Raw genomic sequence first — 19,274 nt, 5'->3', positions numbered from 1 at the left:
ATATAAATCATTTAAGTCTTATGAATATGTTTTCAAGTCTGCTTTTGGCTAGGGCAATTGCTCAGTTGTACAGTGCTATGCATACGGCCCTTTATCCAGTCACCAGTGTGACTGGAAATGCATTAGTAAGCTCTACTGTTGAAGTGTATCTTTGATATCCAAGCACCGTCCTGTGCTCCATGGATGCCCACTTGATGCAACCTTGTGACTCCTTGGTGCATGTGTAATTTATGGTTCATCTGTTCTTAGCCCCAGCTTTAAATTTTCTTAAGCATCCAGTGCCGAGAGGCACTCGTACCAGATCATGTCTTTTAAGGGGGCCACCAGGGTTAGTCCTGTGTGACTCCGGCCTGTTGCTTTGCAACATCACACCCCCTTTGTTGGGCAAGTACCATGTCCACATCTCCCCCATCTGTGGATGCTGATTGGTTGCTGCGCTCTGTTGTGGGGCCATGCCATTGCCCTGCCCAGTATTCCTGACTCTCCTGGGCTGGGTGCTGGTCCTGTATCCCTTAATAGCAGATCTCCCTGCAGTGTTCTATGGAAAAGTCGAGAAGAAAGCCTACCTCCTTTTATGTTCTTAGCTTACATTGTAAACCCAGTGTCTTTGCAAATACAGTGCATCATTTCTTGTTCTTTTCCTTCTTTGGGCAGGGTCTTGCTACTCAGCCCAGGCAGGCCTTAAACTCAGCCATCCTCCTTCCCTGGCTTCTCAAGCATGGGGAGTGCGTGGGGGAGAGTGGTCAGCGTTGCAGGCAGGCTCCACTGCACTGGGATCCTTCTGAGCACTGTTTTCTTTCCAACTGTGTTCCCTGAAGAACAGCCATTAGGGAATCCTGGGAAACAGAGCCTTGCTATCTTTGACATCACTCCTTTTATGTCCCGTGTTCTGCACTCAGAGGGCAGTATATGGCCACTCCATCAATCCACCTCTTTGGGCTGAATTCATTTCAGAACATCGGGTTCTTGTGCAGGGTAGGCTGTCCTAGCAGTTCACAGAGGATGCTGAGAGCCAGAGGGAGAGCGAGACCTCCCACTCTGGCACATGCAAACAGAGCAGATAGAGGGATACACTGATGCCCTGTCACACTCCAGAAATCTCACTGCCCTTTAAAGCCCATTATTGAGATTATGCTGGACATTAATGACTATAAAACCTAGAACAAAAAAAGACTGGGAGCTGTGGGCATTGATAAGCAGCAGAGGGCTTGCCAAGAATCTAGAAAGCCTTGGATTCCGTTCCTAGTTTGCTTAGAGCTTGCCTAGTTGGAAGCTTCCATTAGACATGGCACCTGCGGCTTCAGCATCACTCTGCTTGCTGGAGGTTTTCCAGCATCTCTCTCCTCTCTGATCCATTCTTCATTTGCCAAAGACAAAGTCCTAGTGCTCAGTCCTCCTACTGTCAAACCGGGGAGGAATGCTGTCACCGGGGAGAGAGAGGTCACCAGTGGAGCCCCACAGTTTGCTAGTCCCAGTTCTAGGGTGACTGGAGAGTTCATTCATCAAGAGAGTCATTGCACAAGTGCTGTGGAACCCCTCATGTGTGTTAGACAAAGAGGCTTTGGAGGAGCTTGGGAGGAGGGAAACACGGAGAAAAGATAATTCACTTAAGAGGCACCCAGGCATCGGCAAGCTGACTCCATGCGGTGGCATAGAAGAAGCATGTGATGCGACAGGGTCACTAATAATCAGGCATACCTGGGGCAGGGTGCACAGAAGAGCATCGAGACAGCGAGCAAGGAAACAGACAGAGGCCACGGAACTCTGGTCCAGCCAGCCAAAGGAGTTAATGACAGTGACTTGATTTTCCCAAATTCTCCAGATTTTATGCCAAGTAAGACTGCTGGTTCCTGAGCCAAGTGTGGCAGTGCGTGCCTACCCTCAGGACACTGCAAATTCCAGGTCAGCCTAGGCCGCATAGCAAGGTGCCACCAAAGCAAGTTCCTCTTGAAGTGACCAATAGATGCCAAGGAGTTGGGGCTGTTTGCATAGGTTATCCCTTGGTTTGCCTTACTGCAGTCCACTAAGTGGGAATAATCCCAGGACTCGGCCAGCAGGCTCAGCGGTCAGTCATCCTGAGCCCTGGGCACAAACAAGGTAAAAATCTCATTTTCTACAGTCCCTTGTCCCCGAGGGGACACATTTCCTCCTGAGTTCCCTACACCTCGGCTCTGGCTTGAGGCTCTCGGGAAGTTTCTGGCACTGGAGTCGTACCCTATCTCCTGATTTACTGTCACCCAACTCTCAAGCATTACTGTATTTGCAAACACATAAAAAGAGAAGTAAAGGTTTTTTATATCTTTACACTCAAATGTAATCATCTGTTTTGTGGTCTCAATGCGCTTGCTTTGAAAAACAGTGAACTTCTGGTGAAACTGCCTATTCTGTCTTTAAACCACTCTCTAAAAACTCAGCTAATAAGACTGAAGAGACACCAAGATTCTGAATCGCTTTTTAAAGTAAAATATAAATGCCACCATAAGCAGAAACTCACGTCTGCACAACAGAACCAGTGACACGGCTCAGCAGTGACAGAGCTTGCTGCCAGACCAGACACCCTGAGTGTGAGCATGTTCACACCTGTAAAATGCCTGAAAAACAAACTTGCTTGACCTGACCTCCAACTGGGGCAGTTTGGGATGGGTGGACATCCAGTCAGCACAGAGGTGGCAGAAAGCTAAGCTTTCTGGTCTCTGGTTCCTTGAGTGCTCACAGAAGCCAGTGGTTAGGGTGAGGGCGTATCTCAAGCAAGCTGCCAAGGCTTCTGTAGTCTGTGCAGTGGGACTGCTGAGTGAGACACCGCTCCTCCAGGTAGGCAAGTAGGAGCAAGCAGGTCTCAGGCAGTGCTGCCTCCAGTGGGTCCTGGCGAGGGGAGCACGGGGGAGAGGTGGCACAGGGAGTGCTGTGTTGGGAGTGGACATGATTAGGTGGTGAGTCCAGCTTGCTTAGGGTGTGCAGAAGTATGGCTTCTCTGTGCTTCTTATGATGCTCATGGCTTTCTTTACACACCACTTTCCATACGACAGCATTTTCCTTTTGCTTGAAGACATCTTCAGCACACTCTAAAGTGCAGTCCTGCTGCCTACAGACGCTTCCTCAGGTGTATGTGCAAGTGTCCTTATTTAGCCCTTATTCTTGAAGGATATCCCCCATACACACACACACACACACACACACACACACACACACACACACACACACACCCATGGTCCTCAAGCAAACACCAATCTGCTTTCTGCTGCCATCCCAGTATTTCCTAGTGTTGTCTGCCTTCCTATCATACGAGCCATTGAAGACCCTGGTCATCAGTGTTTCCCAGATGAGCTGTCCCTCTGTGTGCCTACATCTGGGACTCCTGAATGCCTTTCCTTCTCCCCTCTGAGTCACCTAGAGGTTCAGAATTCAGCATCAGAATTCTCATCTCTTCCTGGTGTGTCACAAGGATGTTTGAGTTAAAGCCTCTGTCCTGTTCTAGTGCAGTTCTGGGAGCCTCAGAATATGTTTTGCCCTGGAGTTATGAATTGCTCTCTAGACTGAGAAGTCCAGGGAGATGAGCCCTGTGTAGCCCTGACTTAGCACTTGGCATCTAATGTGACGCTGGCATCAGTGTTTGGTGACTGGTCAATGCATAACAAAGAATGAAAGACTAGGTGCCCTTTATCCTTTTTCATCTCTGCTCCCTCTTCCTATCTTCTCCTGTTTCTTTCCACATTGTAAGTAAATGTCTGCAAATTTACAGCAACAATGAGCTTGTCTCCTACTAAATTGAAGCTTTCTTTCTTAGCTGTGTAAATTTTGGAAAATGGATTTTGAACCTTAGCAAACAAACCAAAAACGTTTAAACATTTGTTCATGGTGTGGCAACTGCCACGAGTCCATCTGTGAGGTTACTACCGTTATCTACTGAAGAATGAGAGGTCCTACCAGACCTGTGTACCTATAGCTGCACCACGGGTATTCCGTCCCACCAAGAAGCCACGTCACTGCCCTTTCTCAGACCTGAAGTTATCCTAAGATGCTCCATGTAGAAGCCAAAGATTTTAAAAAGTTGCCTACAACTTTTTGCATTTTTAGCCAAAACACTTTTTACAGAGATATTATGAAATAAAAAGATATTCTAACTCACTGGCTCTGCAGCAGCTGCTCATGAGTGCTGTCTACCCCACAGCCTCCATCCCAAGATTCTTCAGGGTCCTAAAGACCTTTTTTTTTCCCTTAAAATAGTCTCCACAGTCACAAATACACAGGTTCTGTCCTCAGATGCCAGCACACCAGCCCTCTTCTCTCAGCCTGGCTTGTCTGAGCGTCTAGTCATGAGGAGCTTGGGGTCATGACTCCCCTTTGAATCCGGAGCTCATTCCATACAGGACAGTCTTGAAGCTGTCACCCCCAACTGCTACCAAAGCCATCACCTGAAATTCCTTCCCAGAACCCTGGATCTTACTCTTCATCTCCCATTGCTTGAAGCAGAGCTTTGTGATAGGGCAGGGAGACTTGAGCATCCATTAAGAGCAGATGGCAAGGACAAGGAGTAGGCCAAGGTGGTGGTAACCAAGGTGTTCACCTTAAAATGGCTTAGCAACAGCCTAGTCCCAGTCTGCATCTGAATGACAAGAATTAATCCAACACCCCCAGGTAACATTCTTTCATGTTAATTAGCGCTTTGTGCAAACATAAAGGTGATAGAAAAAGAGTTCTAATGCTCAGGTTCTTTCTGGACCGGAAAAGCCAGTGTCCGTTAAAGCTGCAGGTTTGGCTCTGTGAGGCATAGAACTGCAGAGTCCCTGGGGAAAACCGTCTGTGTCCCAGGCCACAGACTCCCCACTTCCTATAGAACCTTTCATTGCAGCCATGAAAGCTGCTTATGAAACAGCTTTGCCTGTAAGCATTTGAGAGGCGAATGGAATTGAGGTGAGTGACCTCACGTGTCTGAGTCCACCGCCTGTTTGGGGACTCTTCTTACTGAGGAAACACAAGAGGGTTGTTTCCTCCACAGTCTTTGCAAGTTGGTTACGGCAAGGCTGTGTGTGCTTCCTGCCCTCTCTCAAGTCTGCAGTCCCAGACCCTGAAGCTGAGGCACGCATATATTCAGGAGGGACAGGTTGGTGATGTTGAGCTTTGTTTTGTTTTAAAGGCTGCTTAATTTTCCCTGTCTTTCAGGAGCAGCTGAAGGCCTTTGATAATGAAGTCAATGCTTTCTTGGACAACATGTTTGGACCACGAGGTGAGTAAGCCACTTGGGAACATGCTGGAAGCTGTCGTTTGCATGTAGAAAAAGCAGTGTTATCTCTGGGGTTCTGTGAACAGTGCAGCATCTATCGTTATGAACTGGAGGCTGCCTTCCACTAGGTGGCCCTTTCCCAGAATAGAGGAAGCCCAGTTCCTTCTGCCTCACTGTGTCTCCTGGGATGAGGGGCAGGCGAAATGTCATGTTTTCCTCCAGGGTACCAGCTCTGAAGCCTGGTGGCCTGTGCCTTCTCTGTCACCCACCAGTCTCCAGTCACAGCCCATCTTCCTTGCTCTCGTGGACACAGCCACTCCAGACATCCTTTCACTCTTCACATATGCAGACATGTTTTATTTGCTTCTTTCCTGGGCCTGGAATCCCTCCCTCCTGTTTCCCTCTTTCCCCGTCTGGTCAGCTCCTCCTGCTGCAGACCCCAGCTGAAGGCTGTCTTTCTTGGGTGACTTCCTCTCTGCTACACCGCATTACTCTCGTCTCTTCATCCCTCTCCTGCGCAGGCTTCCTGGTTGACATGGGGGTGCCAACAGCTCGGGAACAGAGGAACTGGTATTTCTGACTGGGTGATGTCTAGATGTTCCATTCTTTCCCCTTGAGGGTCCTTCGTGGTGGGCCAGCAGTCTGTAACCTCTGCTCTCTCTGCTTGCAGTTCTAGTGACATGGGGGGAGGAACTGGCCCTCTTGCTTAGGCAGGAGGCCACAGGAGCTGTGCATTCTTGGGGACCACAGCTTTCTGTTTAATTCTCTCAGCAGAGTTAAACATTGATCTCTCTGCACTAAGTTCACACTGAACTTTGCTGTTGATAGATTGGTGGGAGCTGGAGTTGATGTAGCCTCAGGGTCAGCTGGGGCTATCTGTTCCATGGAAGCTTTGTAAATTTAAAGATGTGTGTGTGTGTGTGTGTGTGTGTCTGTCTGTCTGTCTGTTTCTGTCTGTGTGTATCTGTATATGTGTATGTGTGTGCATGTGTGAGCTTCTGTGCACTGCGTATGTACAGGGGCCTGCAGAGATCACAATAGACATTGGAGCCTCTAGACCTGGACTCACCAACGGTCATAGTAGCCTTGTGGGTGCTGGGCACTGAACCAGAGTACTCTGCAAGAACAAGTGCTCTTAACCTCTGAGCTATCTATCCAGCCCTTAAATATCAGGTTTTCTTTTGTTCTTGGTTTTGAGACAGGGTCTTTATTATATATACAAGGCTAGTCTAGAAATAAAAGATCTGCCTGCCCCTACCTCCCAAATGCTGGGATTAAAGATGTATATAACACTCCCTGCCCATGGAAACTTTTGATTTTATTTTTTCTGCTTTTAATTGTGAGTATATGAATATGTACAGTAAAGGTCAGATGCCTGTGGTGTCCATTCAAATGAAGCTGGATAACTACTGAATCATCTCTTAAGCCCTATGAAAACGTAACTGTGCAGCCGGCTGAACTCCAGCTTGCTTAACTCAGAATCATTTTGTTCTCCTCCCCTCTTTGTGTGTGTGTGTGTGTGTGTGTGTGTGTGTAGTGCCCTTATCTGAAGTTTGTTCTGTAGTTTCTGTTACTCACAATCTACTATACTCCCAAAAAAATTTTTAATGGAAAATTTCAGAAGTAACAATTTATGTGTTTAAAACTACCTACTGTCTTAAGTAGCACATCCTTTGTGGAACCTGAAATTATCCCTTTGTCTAGTGTGTCCATGTCAAGACTGCAGTAGCACAGGGCTTGTATCAAAGTAGCACCTGCTTTAGTGATGCTAGCCATGGTTCACACAGAGCAATCCATAGACGGCATTCTTTAAGTGAAAAGATGGAAGTTCCCAACTGAATAAGAAAACTTCCAATGCTGAGGTTGCTGAGAAAGAACCGGGGTGTCTGAGAATTTGTTCAGGGAAAAGCAACTTGACCTGTTTATGTGAGTTCATCTCAAACACTGAGTACTCGGTGAGGATGGGGCTTGTGTTCACTGAAGACCGTGGGGCGTGCACCATCGATGAGGACGCCCATTGCACAGATGAGTATGTGTGTTAGAGTTGCTAAGTACAGGGACATCCCTCCTCGGGCTCCTCACCGTAAGCATTTCTTTACAGATTCTCGAGTTCGAGGGTGGTTCCTGCTGGACTCTTACCTTCCCACCTTCATCCTCACCATCACGTACCTGCTCTCGATATGGCTGGGTAACAAGTACATGAAGAACAGGCCTGCTCTGTCTCTCAGGGGCATCCTCACCTTGTATAACCTCGCAATCACACTTCTTTCTGCATATATGCTGGTGGAGGTGAGTGGCTGTGGCCTGCACTCTGGCTTGCTTCACTCAGCAGGTGTCTGAGTTTGAGAACTGGTTGGGTGGACCTTCCAGAGCTGTGCAAGGTTGCAGTTACTGCTTCTCCACCCTGCCCGGACCCGAGAACGTCGTTCCAGCACTGATGCTCTGCCTGTCCGAAGTGTCAGAAGCCCTTGTTCCAGCTTGAGTTTGGGCCTATTTCTGTGTTCCTAAGCCAAATTAAAATTAGAATCATGACTTGGCTTGAAAGGGCTTTGGAAGGTCATGTCTTATACTTTTCTTCACTTATATACAGTATGATTCTAAGGCTTAGAAGAGTACTCTGTATTGTAAAGATCAAGTTTCACATGCAGTTATTGTACAAGTTCATGTACAGAGACGCAGATGCTCCTGTGCAGACTCCGACCCAGTCTTTGGAATGTGTTGGCAAGGCTGGGTTGACGCTAGTCGGCTTCAGCTGCCTACCAAGCCTTCACCCTTTGGCTGCTTCTCAGCCTGCACAGCATCAAACCAAAGGCAGATGCAATGGTCACTTTGCCCACTACCAGGAGAAATCTGAAAGTATTCAACTTGCTCTAGCAAAAAATAAAGAGGAGACAAAACCAGTCATTTTTAAGGAAAAATTAGGATGAAGCCACCCATCCATAAAGGTTATAAATGGGTAGTAATGATCCACCATGTCGGACATCCCCACTGTCCATGAGTTTTAGAAGGTGGTACATGCTTGTCTTAAAATGCAGGTTTCTCGCTGTGGCTTAACTTGTGCACTAGCTAATGTTCACCACGCTAACAGTAGCCATTAGCTATTGCCATAGTGACTGAAATGAAGTGCTGGTGGGTGGAATTTGGGGAGAGAGAAGCTGTATAAACAGTCTCAGTATCTTAGCACACAGGGGCCACTACGTCCTCTGACACAGAAAGACAAATTTGGGTTCTTTATTAAAGCATATTTAGTATAGTAGGTGTAAGCTGGTCAGATAAAGTGATGGATTTAGTTTTTCTTAACACAGACTTTTTCTATATAGCCCTGGCTGTCCTGGAACTCACTATGTAAACCAGGTTGGCCTTGAACTCATAGAGATCCATCTACCTCTGCCTCCTGCATGCTGGGAATAAAAGTGTGTGTCGCCATGCTAGACGTAGTTTCTTTACATGGCTGAAGGCAGACACACACACACACACACATCAGGAGCAAGCCTGGAAGCCCCCAGCATTGCATGCAGGCTGCAGTTGCAAGTAGTTTGGATTGAGGTGAAGAGGGGGGGCTGAAGCCAATAGACTGACTTCAGGTGAGGTTTGGAGTTCCTGCGTCCACACCAGCTTAAGGCTTCTCTGCTTTGACAAGCTTGTTTAATTTCTTTCAGTACAAAGGTCAGATTAGATGACTCTGGTACACAAGCCAGTTAGAGGGTTGTGAATAAATAGCCCAGGAAGCAGCTTCCTAATTCTGCTACAGCTACCAAGTGGTTAGAAAGGTAGAACAGGATCGATGACTGCCTGACAAACAGAATATCCCGTTCTTCACGCTAAGGGCCACACTGCACTGTTAGTATAGAAAGCAAATGTATGTATGTGTGTGTGTATGTGTGTGTGTGTGTGTGTGTGTGTGTGTCTTAACCCTTATCCTTCAGGTGTTTTAAATATCTGTATGCAATGTAGCTTTCTTAGTCTGAAACTGCATCAGCACACACAATAAACGTACTTACCCTCACTTATCCTTTCTGGGATCCTGGGTCTCCAGCCTACCGCAGGTGGGCATCAGGGACATGAGCAGAAAGCCCAGGAGGCTGCCAGGACCTGGTCCATACTAGAGTGCCTTGGGAAACTCCAAGTTTCTGCACTCGCTGGCCTTACTGGCCCTCAGAACCACATTACCTGATGATACTGCTGTGAGAAGAGAGAGACACCAACTACGTCCGGACAGTGACGAGGCCAAGGCTCCAAACATCAGTTACTTAGCCATCAGTATCATTAAGGCAGAGGAAAATTCTAGGCTTGGCCTCGTCCTGGAAAACTTTATCTTCTAGAATTTAAAATTGTTGCAGGGGGAGAGCTGCTTTTGTAGAATTTTCTGTGAGACATGCTTCCTCATGTCACAGAAAGAACAAAAAAGAATGAATTAAGAACTCTGAATTGCAGTGCTGTGCCCACCACTGCTTGGCTGTGGCCCTGAGCACATCGCTCATCACCACTGTCTCACTGTCTCTGGGAACGGGACAAAGATGGCTAGATGACCTGCTTTTTATTAGAGAATAGTGGGGAAGGTAGTCACGCAAATTATTTGATTATCAAGTAACACAGACACTGAAAAAAATACAAGGAGTGTCTGATCTCTTTAAATATCTATAAAATTATAATGTACATCTCCTAGGATTATTGAAACTGAAAAGATTAGAATTATAAACAAATGTGAGGAAACTTCACTATATTGAGAAACAGACAGCTTTGGGGTGGCCTGAACAGTTAGAAGACAGAAGCACGTGCTGGGATCTGCTCACTGTGAGCGCTGATCCCTTGTTAATGCTGGAGGACAAAACCGGGTCTGATTCTGGGCTGCTTCTGCCCTGAGTACGAGGTGATGTTAGTTGGGATGTGTCATTCCGTATCACCGCAGCCTTGTTGGGACGTGTTGTTCAGTATCGCTGCATCCTGGTGTTGATCTCTTTCCCTTTCTTGGTGCTCTGGCAGCTCATCCTCTCCAGCTGGGAAGGAGGTTACAACTTGCAGTGTCAGAATCTCGACAGTGCAGGAGAAGGTGATGTCCGGGTGAGTCCTGAGACTGTTTCCATTGAAAGGGGGCCGAGGCTCCCGTCTGCACAGTAGGAAGCTGGGGCTGCATCGAGAGATGTTAGCTCTGATGGGAAGACTTAGAGATGCCCATGTCTTACCCGGCACATCCCTGTCATGGGTGCCTGTCTCAGACGCACTGAGAACAGACAGCCTCAGAACCGCCATTGCTGCTTCAGAAAATATTTACCTGAAACCAGCCACTTGCAGACTCTATTTATCAGGAATGCCTTGTTGTGAGAAAGTGTTTGCATTTACACACATTTTAAAAGAGAAATGGTGGCCGAAGCAACCAGAAGCTAGTTAAAAAGGCCTCCTTTGAGGAAGCAGCGGGCGAGGGATGAGATGGAAGTCACACTGCCCCAGCACACCTCGTGCTGGCTTTGATTTTGGAATCATTCTCTCACATAAATTGTAAAATTAAATTAAGTCTTAAAAGGAAACAAGGCAAGTTTTCTCCTCCAAACGTTAGAATCAGTTAAGGTAAATAAACTCACACACACAGGAAGGTACCTGACAGAACTTACTACATGGAGAGGATTGCCACGGTGGGCAGCATCTTTACAAAATCCAGAGTTCTTTGTTGCTGTTATTAATAAAAAGGCCTCAGGACTGCACATGACTATTGGGGTCATGCATGGTTACAGGAACCATCTTGAGAGGACCCCCCCCCCAATTGGCTATCAAGGGCAGTCAGGTATCAGGAAAAACACTGTCTAGGATGAGCTGACGCACACCGAGTGCAGGCTTCAGAAGGAAGAAGGGACCATCATTGTCACCTCTCAAAGTTGATATGACACCACGTCAGTGCAGGGAAAAGTTAAGGCAAAGAATTAAACATATGTCTCATTTTTATATGTGATTTTCCAAATACACAAGGGGGAAAATGTTAGAAAAGAAATGTTTAAGTCACAGTAGAATCAGAACATCACTTTGTAAAAATATTTATCATCTGAACAAGCGCGCATCCCCTCTGGTGCTGTGCAGCAGATTGGTGGATTCACAAGGCAGCCTTGGACTGAAACGGTTCTGAGAAAAAGAACGGAGGTAGCTGGGTAAGGCTCCAGCGAGATGCAGTGGGGGACGGAGATTCAGGCGACGAGACCACTTTTAGGGCTCCACGGATGACTAGCTTGTGGGTGCAGAGGAGTAATTTGTTTGGATGGATGTTTGGGAAAGATGCCATCCTTCCTTGAGAGGGCAGGCCTGCAGAGGAAACTGAGGGAAAGACAGCAGATCAGCATTGTTGGCTGATCTGTTCGCTACCTGCCAAGGGCTGGAGGAACACGGGCAGGAGGCGGAGCTTTGGCCTGACGTCACCTCCCCCTCCTTGAACTTGAACTTGTTACAGGTAGCCAAGGTCTTGTGGTGGTACTACTTCTCCAAACTCGTGGAGTTCCTGGACACGATTTTCTTTGTTCTTCGAAAAAAGACCAATCAGATCACCTTCCTTCATGTCTATCACCACGCGTCCATGTTTAACATCTGGTGGTGTGTTTTGAACTGGATACCTTGTGGTCAAAGTAAGTCATTGTGGTAACTCTTGCTTCTATGGAATGAGTCTCTCAAGACTACTAGATCACCTCTTCTTATGTGCTGCTCAGGAGAGACAGGAGCCCCTAAAGTCGTGTCACCGCAGGCAGCTCATTTGCCGATGGCTGTTTAATGTCTGGATTTTTATGTTGGCAAAACCTGAGCAAGACCTCAAGTTTAAAAAGTTGTTTCTTCACCAGGCATCAGTTGTCAGATGGGCATGGAGACAAAGGCCTCAGGCAGAGCCACCCAACTCGTAGAAGGCAGTCCATACCACTTCAGGCCACACCTGCCACATCACCACCTCACTGGGAGGGACACACATTTATCATTTGAGCTCTTATGGATTCTTGACTTGACAGTCTGAAAAATTAAGACATTTCTGTGTAACCCTCTAAAGCACTAGCCTTCAACTTCTAAAAAGAGGGAACTACAATAGGAAACGGATGATGCATGCCTTTAATCCTAGCACTGGGGTAGGAGAGGCTGCCTCAAAACACATGTCCATGCCTAACTGCACTCACGCATAGGATGCGTGTTATACAATAAACTAGTGTGCTCCTTCATATCACAGACTCTGCATGGATCGAGAGCTTCACAGGATAGCACTGACCCTGGCCCTACATGTCATGCTGTGTATCTGGCTTTAACCCTGCTTAACTTTCACTGTGAGCACGTGATGAAGTCTCCCTGTGTGTGAAGTCTTCTTCACAGCTCACAGGGAAAGGGGGTGGGGTACTCACGTGTGGGCGAACTAAAAAGAATGGTACTTTTTCATTTAAATCATCATGTTCTCATGAATTTAAAAATATTCTGTGAAAAATTAGATGGGGCAAATGTAAGAAAAAAGTTATTTCAGAGGGCAAAGTATAGATCACCAGTAGAGCACTTGCTTAGAATGTACAAGGACACTCCATCACCAGTGCCACACACACACAATCAAATTATGAGTGATGGCTTTAAATTTGTCTTAAATGGATGTGGGGGGACATGCCTATATTTTTCCTTAGGACTCGGGGTCTTGTATCAATGATGGTAACTGCCAAGGACACATGGGATGCAGATACTCCTTGACCTACCAAAGAGACAAATGTGATATATCAATCCCCTCTGAATTGAAAGTGCCATAAGTTAAAGCTGCGTGTAATGTGCTCGGCCTACTGCGCACCCCATCATAGCCACAGTACAGGGTACAGATGCCTGTGGTCTCACCTCCTGGTTGCCTAACGGAATGAGCTATGGTCATTTCCATCACTCATCATCCACAAAGAGCACTAGACCACTATCACGAACATTAAGGTCAGCAGGCAAGGCTCAGAGTGTGGGCTTTGCCGAACCTGCATCATTTTGATCCTGTTATTGGGTTGAAAGATCATTAATAGAGCCATTGTGAAGTTGTATGATATCCCTGGCTGTCAAGGTACAAATGAAAACTCCATGCAGGGAATGAAAGTGCACAGAACACAGTGGCTGTCACCCTCCTCGGATGGCCGTCACTGGCCTCAGATGGCATACGTATGGTGGAAAGGAACAGTGCCACAAGGGAGGAGAAATTTTATTTTCAATTTTAACAGTTTCATTGGGGATTTAAAACTCACACTATACAGTGCAGAGGTGGTCCTGTGAATATCTGTATCTCTCAGATGATGACAAAAATGTTAAGGACAGAGCTACTCAGAAATGAGAACCCAGACGGTCAAATAAATCTCACCTTGCAGTGCCGAGTACTCCCTAAGTGTTTGTTTCCATAGAAACGCAAGCATTTGCTGAGAATCTACTACACGCCTCCTGCTGCTCCTTTCCTTTCCAGTATCCTGGGTTACTAACGTAGGGTGAGAACCCGGGACTAAACAGTTTAAACTGACCAATTAAGTAGCAGCCAGCAGTGCTCTTCAGTTCATGCAGCACGCTAGGCTCTCAATCCCACCACAGCCTTGAGTGTGGGTTCAAACTGGGAAAACAGCTTACAAAGCCTGTAACTAACCACTAGGCAACACTGTGCCACTCTCCCAGCCACAAGAGGCTCTGCCACCAACGCTCTACAGCCAGACTTAAGCTCACCTTTCTCTGCCTCCCTGATTAGCTGGTAAGGATCATCACTGTAGAGAAAGCAAGCCCTCTGTGGATCCCGAGGAGCTGCTTCCGGTTCGTTTGGCTGGACACCTCTCCCACAACACACCTCTTGTCTAGGTTTTATAAGCCTGGAGAGATGGCAGCAGCCAGGGATGGGTCTGTGTGAGTGTTGTTGCTTGAGTGTCTAGACCTCTTAGCGCTTTTTAGTCAGGATACAGACCCACATGAGGAGGAAGGAGGAGCCTCTCTTCTGAGAATTCTAACTCGCATGCTCCGCTGCCACAGGCTTCTTTGGACCAACCCTGAACAGTTTTATCCACATTCTCATGTACTCCTACTACGGCCTGTCTGTGTTCCCGTCCATGCATAAGTACCTTTGGTGGAAGAAGTACCTCACGCAGGCTCAGCTGGTATGTAGTCCTTTCTTTGCTTTTCCATGTGGCTCACAGACAGTGAAGGAACAGGCAACTCGGGCTTTTCTGTGGCGAGGCTGCCTGTTTATCCCTGTCACTGCCTTGGGGAATCACACTTCAGCCTTTACAATATCCTCTGTGTGTACCTGTAGCTTCTAATGGAAACTTCCTTCTTTGAAGTATATATGAACGCTATATGTACAACTTAGGTCATTTGTATCAAAATAATCTCAACTGTTCCTTTTATAGACAAATATGTACTTAGATAATTTCTAAGGAAGTTTCTGAGCAGGGCAGTGGGCCATTGAGACAGTTTTCTTGATTTGCTTCTACAGAACATAGCAAGTGACAGCAGTCACATATAGACCACTAGAGCCCCCAGCACAGGACCTGTCCTCACCCGCAGCCTCTCTGCCTTCCAGGTGCAGTTCGTACTCACCATCACGCACACGCTGAGTGCTGTGGTGAAGCCCTGTGGCTTCCCCTTTGGCTGTCTCATCTTCCAGTCTTCCTATATGATGACGCTGGTCATCCTGTTCTTAAACTTCTATATTCAGGTAAGTAAGATGTGAGTGTTCAGGGGCAGGCAACATATCAGACAGCCCATTGCCCTGGGTGTTTAAGGTAACAGTGTGCACAGGAGGAGGGAGAGCCCCTCCTAACTCCTCTCCCCACACCCTCCTACTCCAAGAACAGCCCACTAACAGTCCAGTTGGCCTTTGTTGCTGACTTGTTCAGAAGGACTGTGTCATGTGTACGTGTGCATTTGCATCATGGCACCAGATCTGACATCTGAAGGCTGAGCAGGTGTAGTGACACAAAGCTTTGGGAGCAGAGAAAGGCTAGGGAACAATGGCAGTTAATAATCTTTAAGCCTCCATCAGCTGCTCTAGGGTTTAGGGCAGTGTTAGGGAAAATTCCTTTAAGGCAAAACAGCATGGAAAGGGCATGCTGGCTCTTTCTTTGTCAAGTGACATTTTCTTTTCAATTAACAATTTAAATGAGAGAGTCCTTCCAAGTGACTCTGTTATATAAGAGGCCGTGTAGGCTGCAGTAGGAAAGGTCTCAGGTGGTTATGGATTTTAAATTGCTGGGCTAGAGAAATGGAAAGGCTGCTTCAAACAAAACCACATAATTTGTATTAAAACAGTACTTTTGAAGTTCTATTCAACGCTTTTCTTCTCCAGACAATTACTCTTGGTTTTAGGTTTTGTTCTATAGTGCTCTTATATGAAGGACCACTGTGGAAACTGGACCTTTGACAGATTTTCAGATTTTGTGTTTCTGGACTGGACTGCCTGGCCTTTGCCTCTTGTAACAAATAAGTTTCCTTTGAGGATGTGTAAAGAAAGGGCCTTCAGTAGGACCAAACAGACCCATGCATGTGCACCAAACATGGAAGAAAGAGCAAGACTCCTGTAGCCCCATAGTGGTAGGCAATGGCCACAGAAACTATCTCCACACATGGTTCCGACTGAATCTTAGTTCTGACCTTACATCATCCCAGTCTTGACTCTTGCTAATACCATCTTTGCCTTTTAAAATGTAAAAACACCGCTATCCTAGCACTAGGGATATAGAAGCAGGAGATCAAGGTAACTGTGGGTTACATAGCAAGTTGAGACGAACCTGAGCTGTGTGAGACTTTGTTTCAATAAGCAAACACGAGAGGACAGACCAGGTATTTCATTAGAATGACAGAGAGGGACATCCAGGGCTGGTGTAGAGTTCTGTGGCAGTTGACATCCTTACCATGTATTAGCCCTGCTTTCCATCTACAGTACTAAAGCCCTGTCAGAATCAGAAGATGTAATTAAATTGCAGTCTCAAAATAAAAAACATAAAATAGCAGCTCCTTTTACTCTGAATTTTAAAGGAAGTTATTATGTTTTTCCAAGTGAGCAACCAATGAAAGTGATTGAACGCTAGCAAATTATGATGTCACTCAGATAAAGTGAAATAGCTTTGTCTGACATTCATGTGTCTGTGTTGGCTTTTACCTGAGCTTTGCAGCAGAGGCTTAAAAATGAACAAATTCTTATTAGAAGGTCCAACACCAAGGAAAACTGTGTAGAACTTAAACTACATGCTATGTCGGGAGTTAGAGACAAGGCCTTATTAAAATGCCTCCCTGCTTCTTCTCCTGTCTACACTCTGACAGACATACCGGAAAAAGCCAGTGAAGAAAGAGCTGCAAGAGAAAGAAGTGAAGAATGGTTTCCCCAAAGCCCACTTAATTGTGGCTAATGGCATGACGGACAAGAAGGCTCAATAAAGTGAAGTGTTGGGGAACACAAACTGAGGTGGTGGCGGTGGCGGCAGCGAACAGATGAGCTTGTTTTAAAGCAGAGACTGAATAGAAAGTTGTAAGTTTTAGCATAAACTAATTCCTTTTGAGTTTGTAAATCATTTGTACCCAGAATGTATTATAATATATTGCTATTAGGTTACTCAACTAACTGGAGCCATGCCGACCTCTACAAACCTCAGAGCAGGTGCACAGCCCCCTCTCCGGAGCGCTTTGTAATGCCTTATTCATGACGAAATCCAGGAGACTCGGGCTTTGTTTCCTCGTGGCAAGTCTTCAGAGTTAATTTTCTTTAGATTAGATGTGTAAAACTGTTCCTTGTAGTGTAAATGTCAGGTCTGTTCTAGTCTATGTCAAGCAATAACTGTCCGTGCATAAATCGATTAGTCTGCTGTTGCTCAAGGCAGCAGCCCCAGGCAGCATTTAAACGGGATCCTTAGCAAGACAGAATCCAGCAAAACCCCTTCCCCTCGAAAGCCAGGAGTCTCATCTGCTACATTTTTTTTTTAACCACCTCTGATTTCCAACTTAGTGATGTGGTAATGAAATTTGCTCGTCTTCATTCCATGAAGGAACAGCCTCTTGAGCTGGGTATGGTGGCACCCATCTGTGAGTCCAGCATTTGGGTATTGAGACAGCCTAGGGTACACAGGCACAAGACCCTGTCTCAACCAGAAAAGAAAAATGTGTTTGCCAAATCATAACTCAGGGGCTTTGAACAGAGCTGTCTCTGTTTCAATTGGCATCCTTGCTCATCCATTCCTGTCTACCTCCCTTGTTAGTCTGGATTCCTGGAGTTCTGTTCCCCACGTCCAAAGCCAGTGTCTACATACAGCTGCCATGCCCTTTCTGAACAAAGGCTGGAGTCGGCCAATTGCAGTTCTTCTTGGCACAGAAACGCAATTGGAATATTTACAAATCATAATCAACAGAGCCCCAGGGGCAAAATAGACATTCTATTTGTCAACTGTTGCTGCTGAGCCTGCTCGTGAGCACCATTGCAAGTAGTTGCTATCAAGCTTCTTCATGAGTTAAAGTTAAGTTTTAGAAAGGAGAAAAGCATATAGCAGTCGTTTGGAAAGATCTCGTGGGGTGGGACTAAGCCATGCTCAGAACTGTGGTCTCTGTGGAGAACCTAGTACAGAGCCTGAGCAAGGCAGTGAACCACCTCCCTTTCCTCATGGATCACCACTGTTAAACTATACCAGGCGTGAAAAGGGGCATTTTCCAAAACATACACAAAACACAACTTACTCTATTTCCCCTCCATTTTAGCAAATGTATTCTTGGCTCATGGCACTGGCACCCAGCGCATGGGCACCAGGTAGGCGTTCCTCGAGTGCCAACGGCGGGGCCTGCCCACCCCTGTCTTCCTTTCTGGGCAAGCTCCCATTTTAATTTTTCCCTGTTAAAAATTGTACAGATGTTTTCAACTCGTAACTATTCCACCCTTCTCGCTGGTGTATTTAGAAAACCACCACAGTCCGATGTCCTGTGCCATTTCTGTCATTCCTGTTGAACAGACTCCTCCTGTCTGGTGACCACCTATGCTTCAGTGCATTTTCTAAACAATTTCTCAAACTGATCTGCTCCCAGGTGCTTTATTACCACCATCTCTGGTGACTTAGACTCAAAGTGGAGTGTTATTCTTTCCCAAGAATTCATTTTAAGGGTTAGCTTTGAGTATGTTATTGTCCTTCTATGACAAGACCAAAGGAACAAACTCCTTGGTGAATCTGGAGTTCAGCTTTAGTTTTCAAACACAATCTGAAATCTGTTAGTAAAATGAATTCTGGGTAAAAATGAGACTCAAGAGGCATCACTGGCCATTGCACCAGATTATTCCTGCTCACCAGTGAGAGGCGCTTAAGTCGCGCTGTGCATCGTACCTTCAGTTTAGGCTGTTTTCATGACCTCACATCTGTGTAGCACAAAGGGTGTTATCCTCCTATAGCAGATCAACAGTGGCAGCTCACAGTACCAGCCAGCTTTAGACCTCCCAGTGCAAAGCCCAGCGCAGCACTAAGCCTTAAGCCACCCAAGGGCTGACACACCATGCAGAACTACGAAATCTGTGCTGAGAAAATGCCATCTGGAAAGATTTTTAACCCATTCATTCTTAGTGTGAATTTTCTAAAATAGAAGTATTAAAGAAATGTCTCTATAATCTGATAGAAAACCGTCTTTTCCCAAGTGAATTCCCTTTTATTCATGAGAACAAAAGTTCTTAGATGCTATCAAACCTTAATTTCCCCAACTTTTAAAATAAAATGGAATATTTGCTGAATGAATTAAGCATAGAAAATGTCAACCCATCAGAATTAAATTTATACATATTGGTGGATAAGTTCCTGTCTTCCCACATCAGAGAATTTTTTTTTTTTAACCAAAATGGGCAGAATAGCATTTTGTATGTTAGAGACCATTCTTTTCTAGTCCTTCCAAACATTCCTGTGTCACTTAAGAATGTTAGTAGAGGTCGCTTCTTTGGAAATTGAGGACTTTTTTTTTTTCCTTCGAAAGTATGGCATCTGAAGAACACAGTATCATGACTCGGGTGGAAAGGGAGGCAGAAGCCATTTTTCTTTTAGATGAAAAGCATTCTGTGTGATTGTTGTATAATAAATTGATTTTTACACTAAAA

The 19,274-nt window shown here is 46.0% G+C and overlaps 1 protein-coding gene across 2 annotated transcripts in view; it reads left to right on the top strand.

Annotated features, from left to right (window-relative positions):
• The window catches only part of Elovl2 (ELOVL fatty acid elongase 2), a 37,064-nt gene extending 17,790 nt beyond the window's left edge, over positions 1-19,274 (top strand). For both annotated transcript variants that reach the window (XM_021180182.2, XM_021180183.2), the window contains exons 2-8: positions 5,161-5,224; positions 7,323-7,510; positions 10,205-10,282; positions 11,655-11,826; positions 14,195-14,319; positions 14,745-14,879; positions 16,484-19,274. In XM_021180182.2, coding sequence (XP_021035841.1) covers positions 5,161-5,224; positions 7,323-7,510; positions 10,205-10,282; positions 11,655-11,826; positions 14,195-14,319; positions 14,745-14,879; positions 16,484-16,597 — 876 coding nt within the window. In that variant the 3' untranslated portion in view covers positions 16,598-19,274. The remainder of the gene's footprint in view (positions 1-5,160; positions 5,225-7,322; positions 7,511-10,204; positions 10,283-11,654; positions 11,827-14,194; positions 14,320-14,744; positions 14,880-16,483) is intronic.

Source organism: Mus caroli, chromosome 13 (assembly GCF_900094665.2).
Source record: "Mus caroli chromosome 13, CAROLI_EIJ_v1.1, whole genome shotgun sequence".
In the NCBI taxonomy this organism is placed as follows: domain Eukaryota; kingdom Metazoa; phylum Chordata; class Mammalia; order Rodentia; family Muridae; genus Mus; species Mus caroli.
This window is presented reverse-complemented; position numbering and strand designations above follow the sequence as displayed.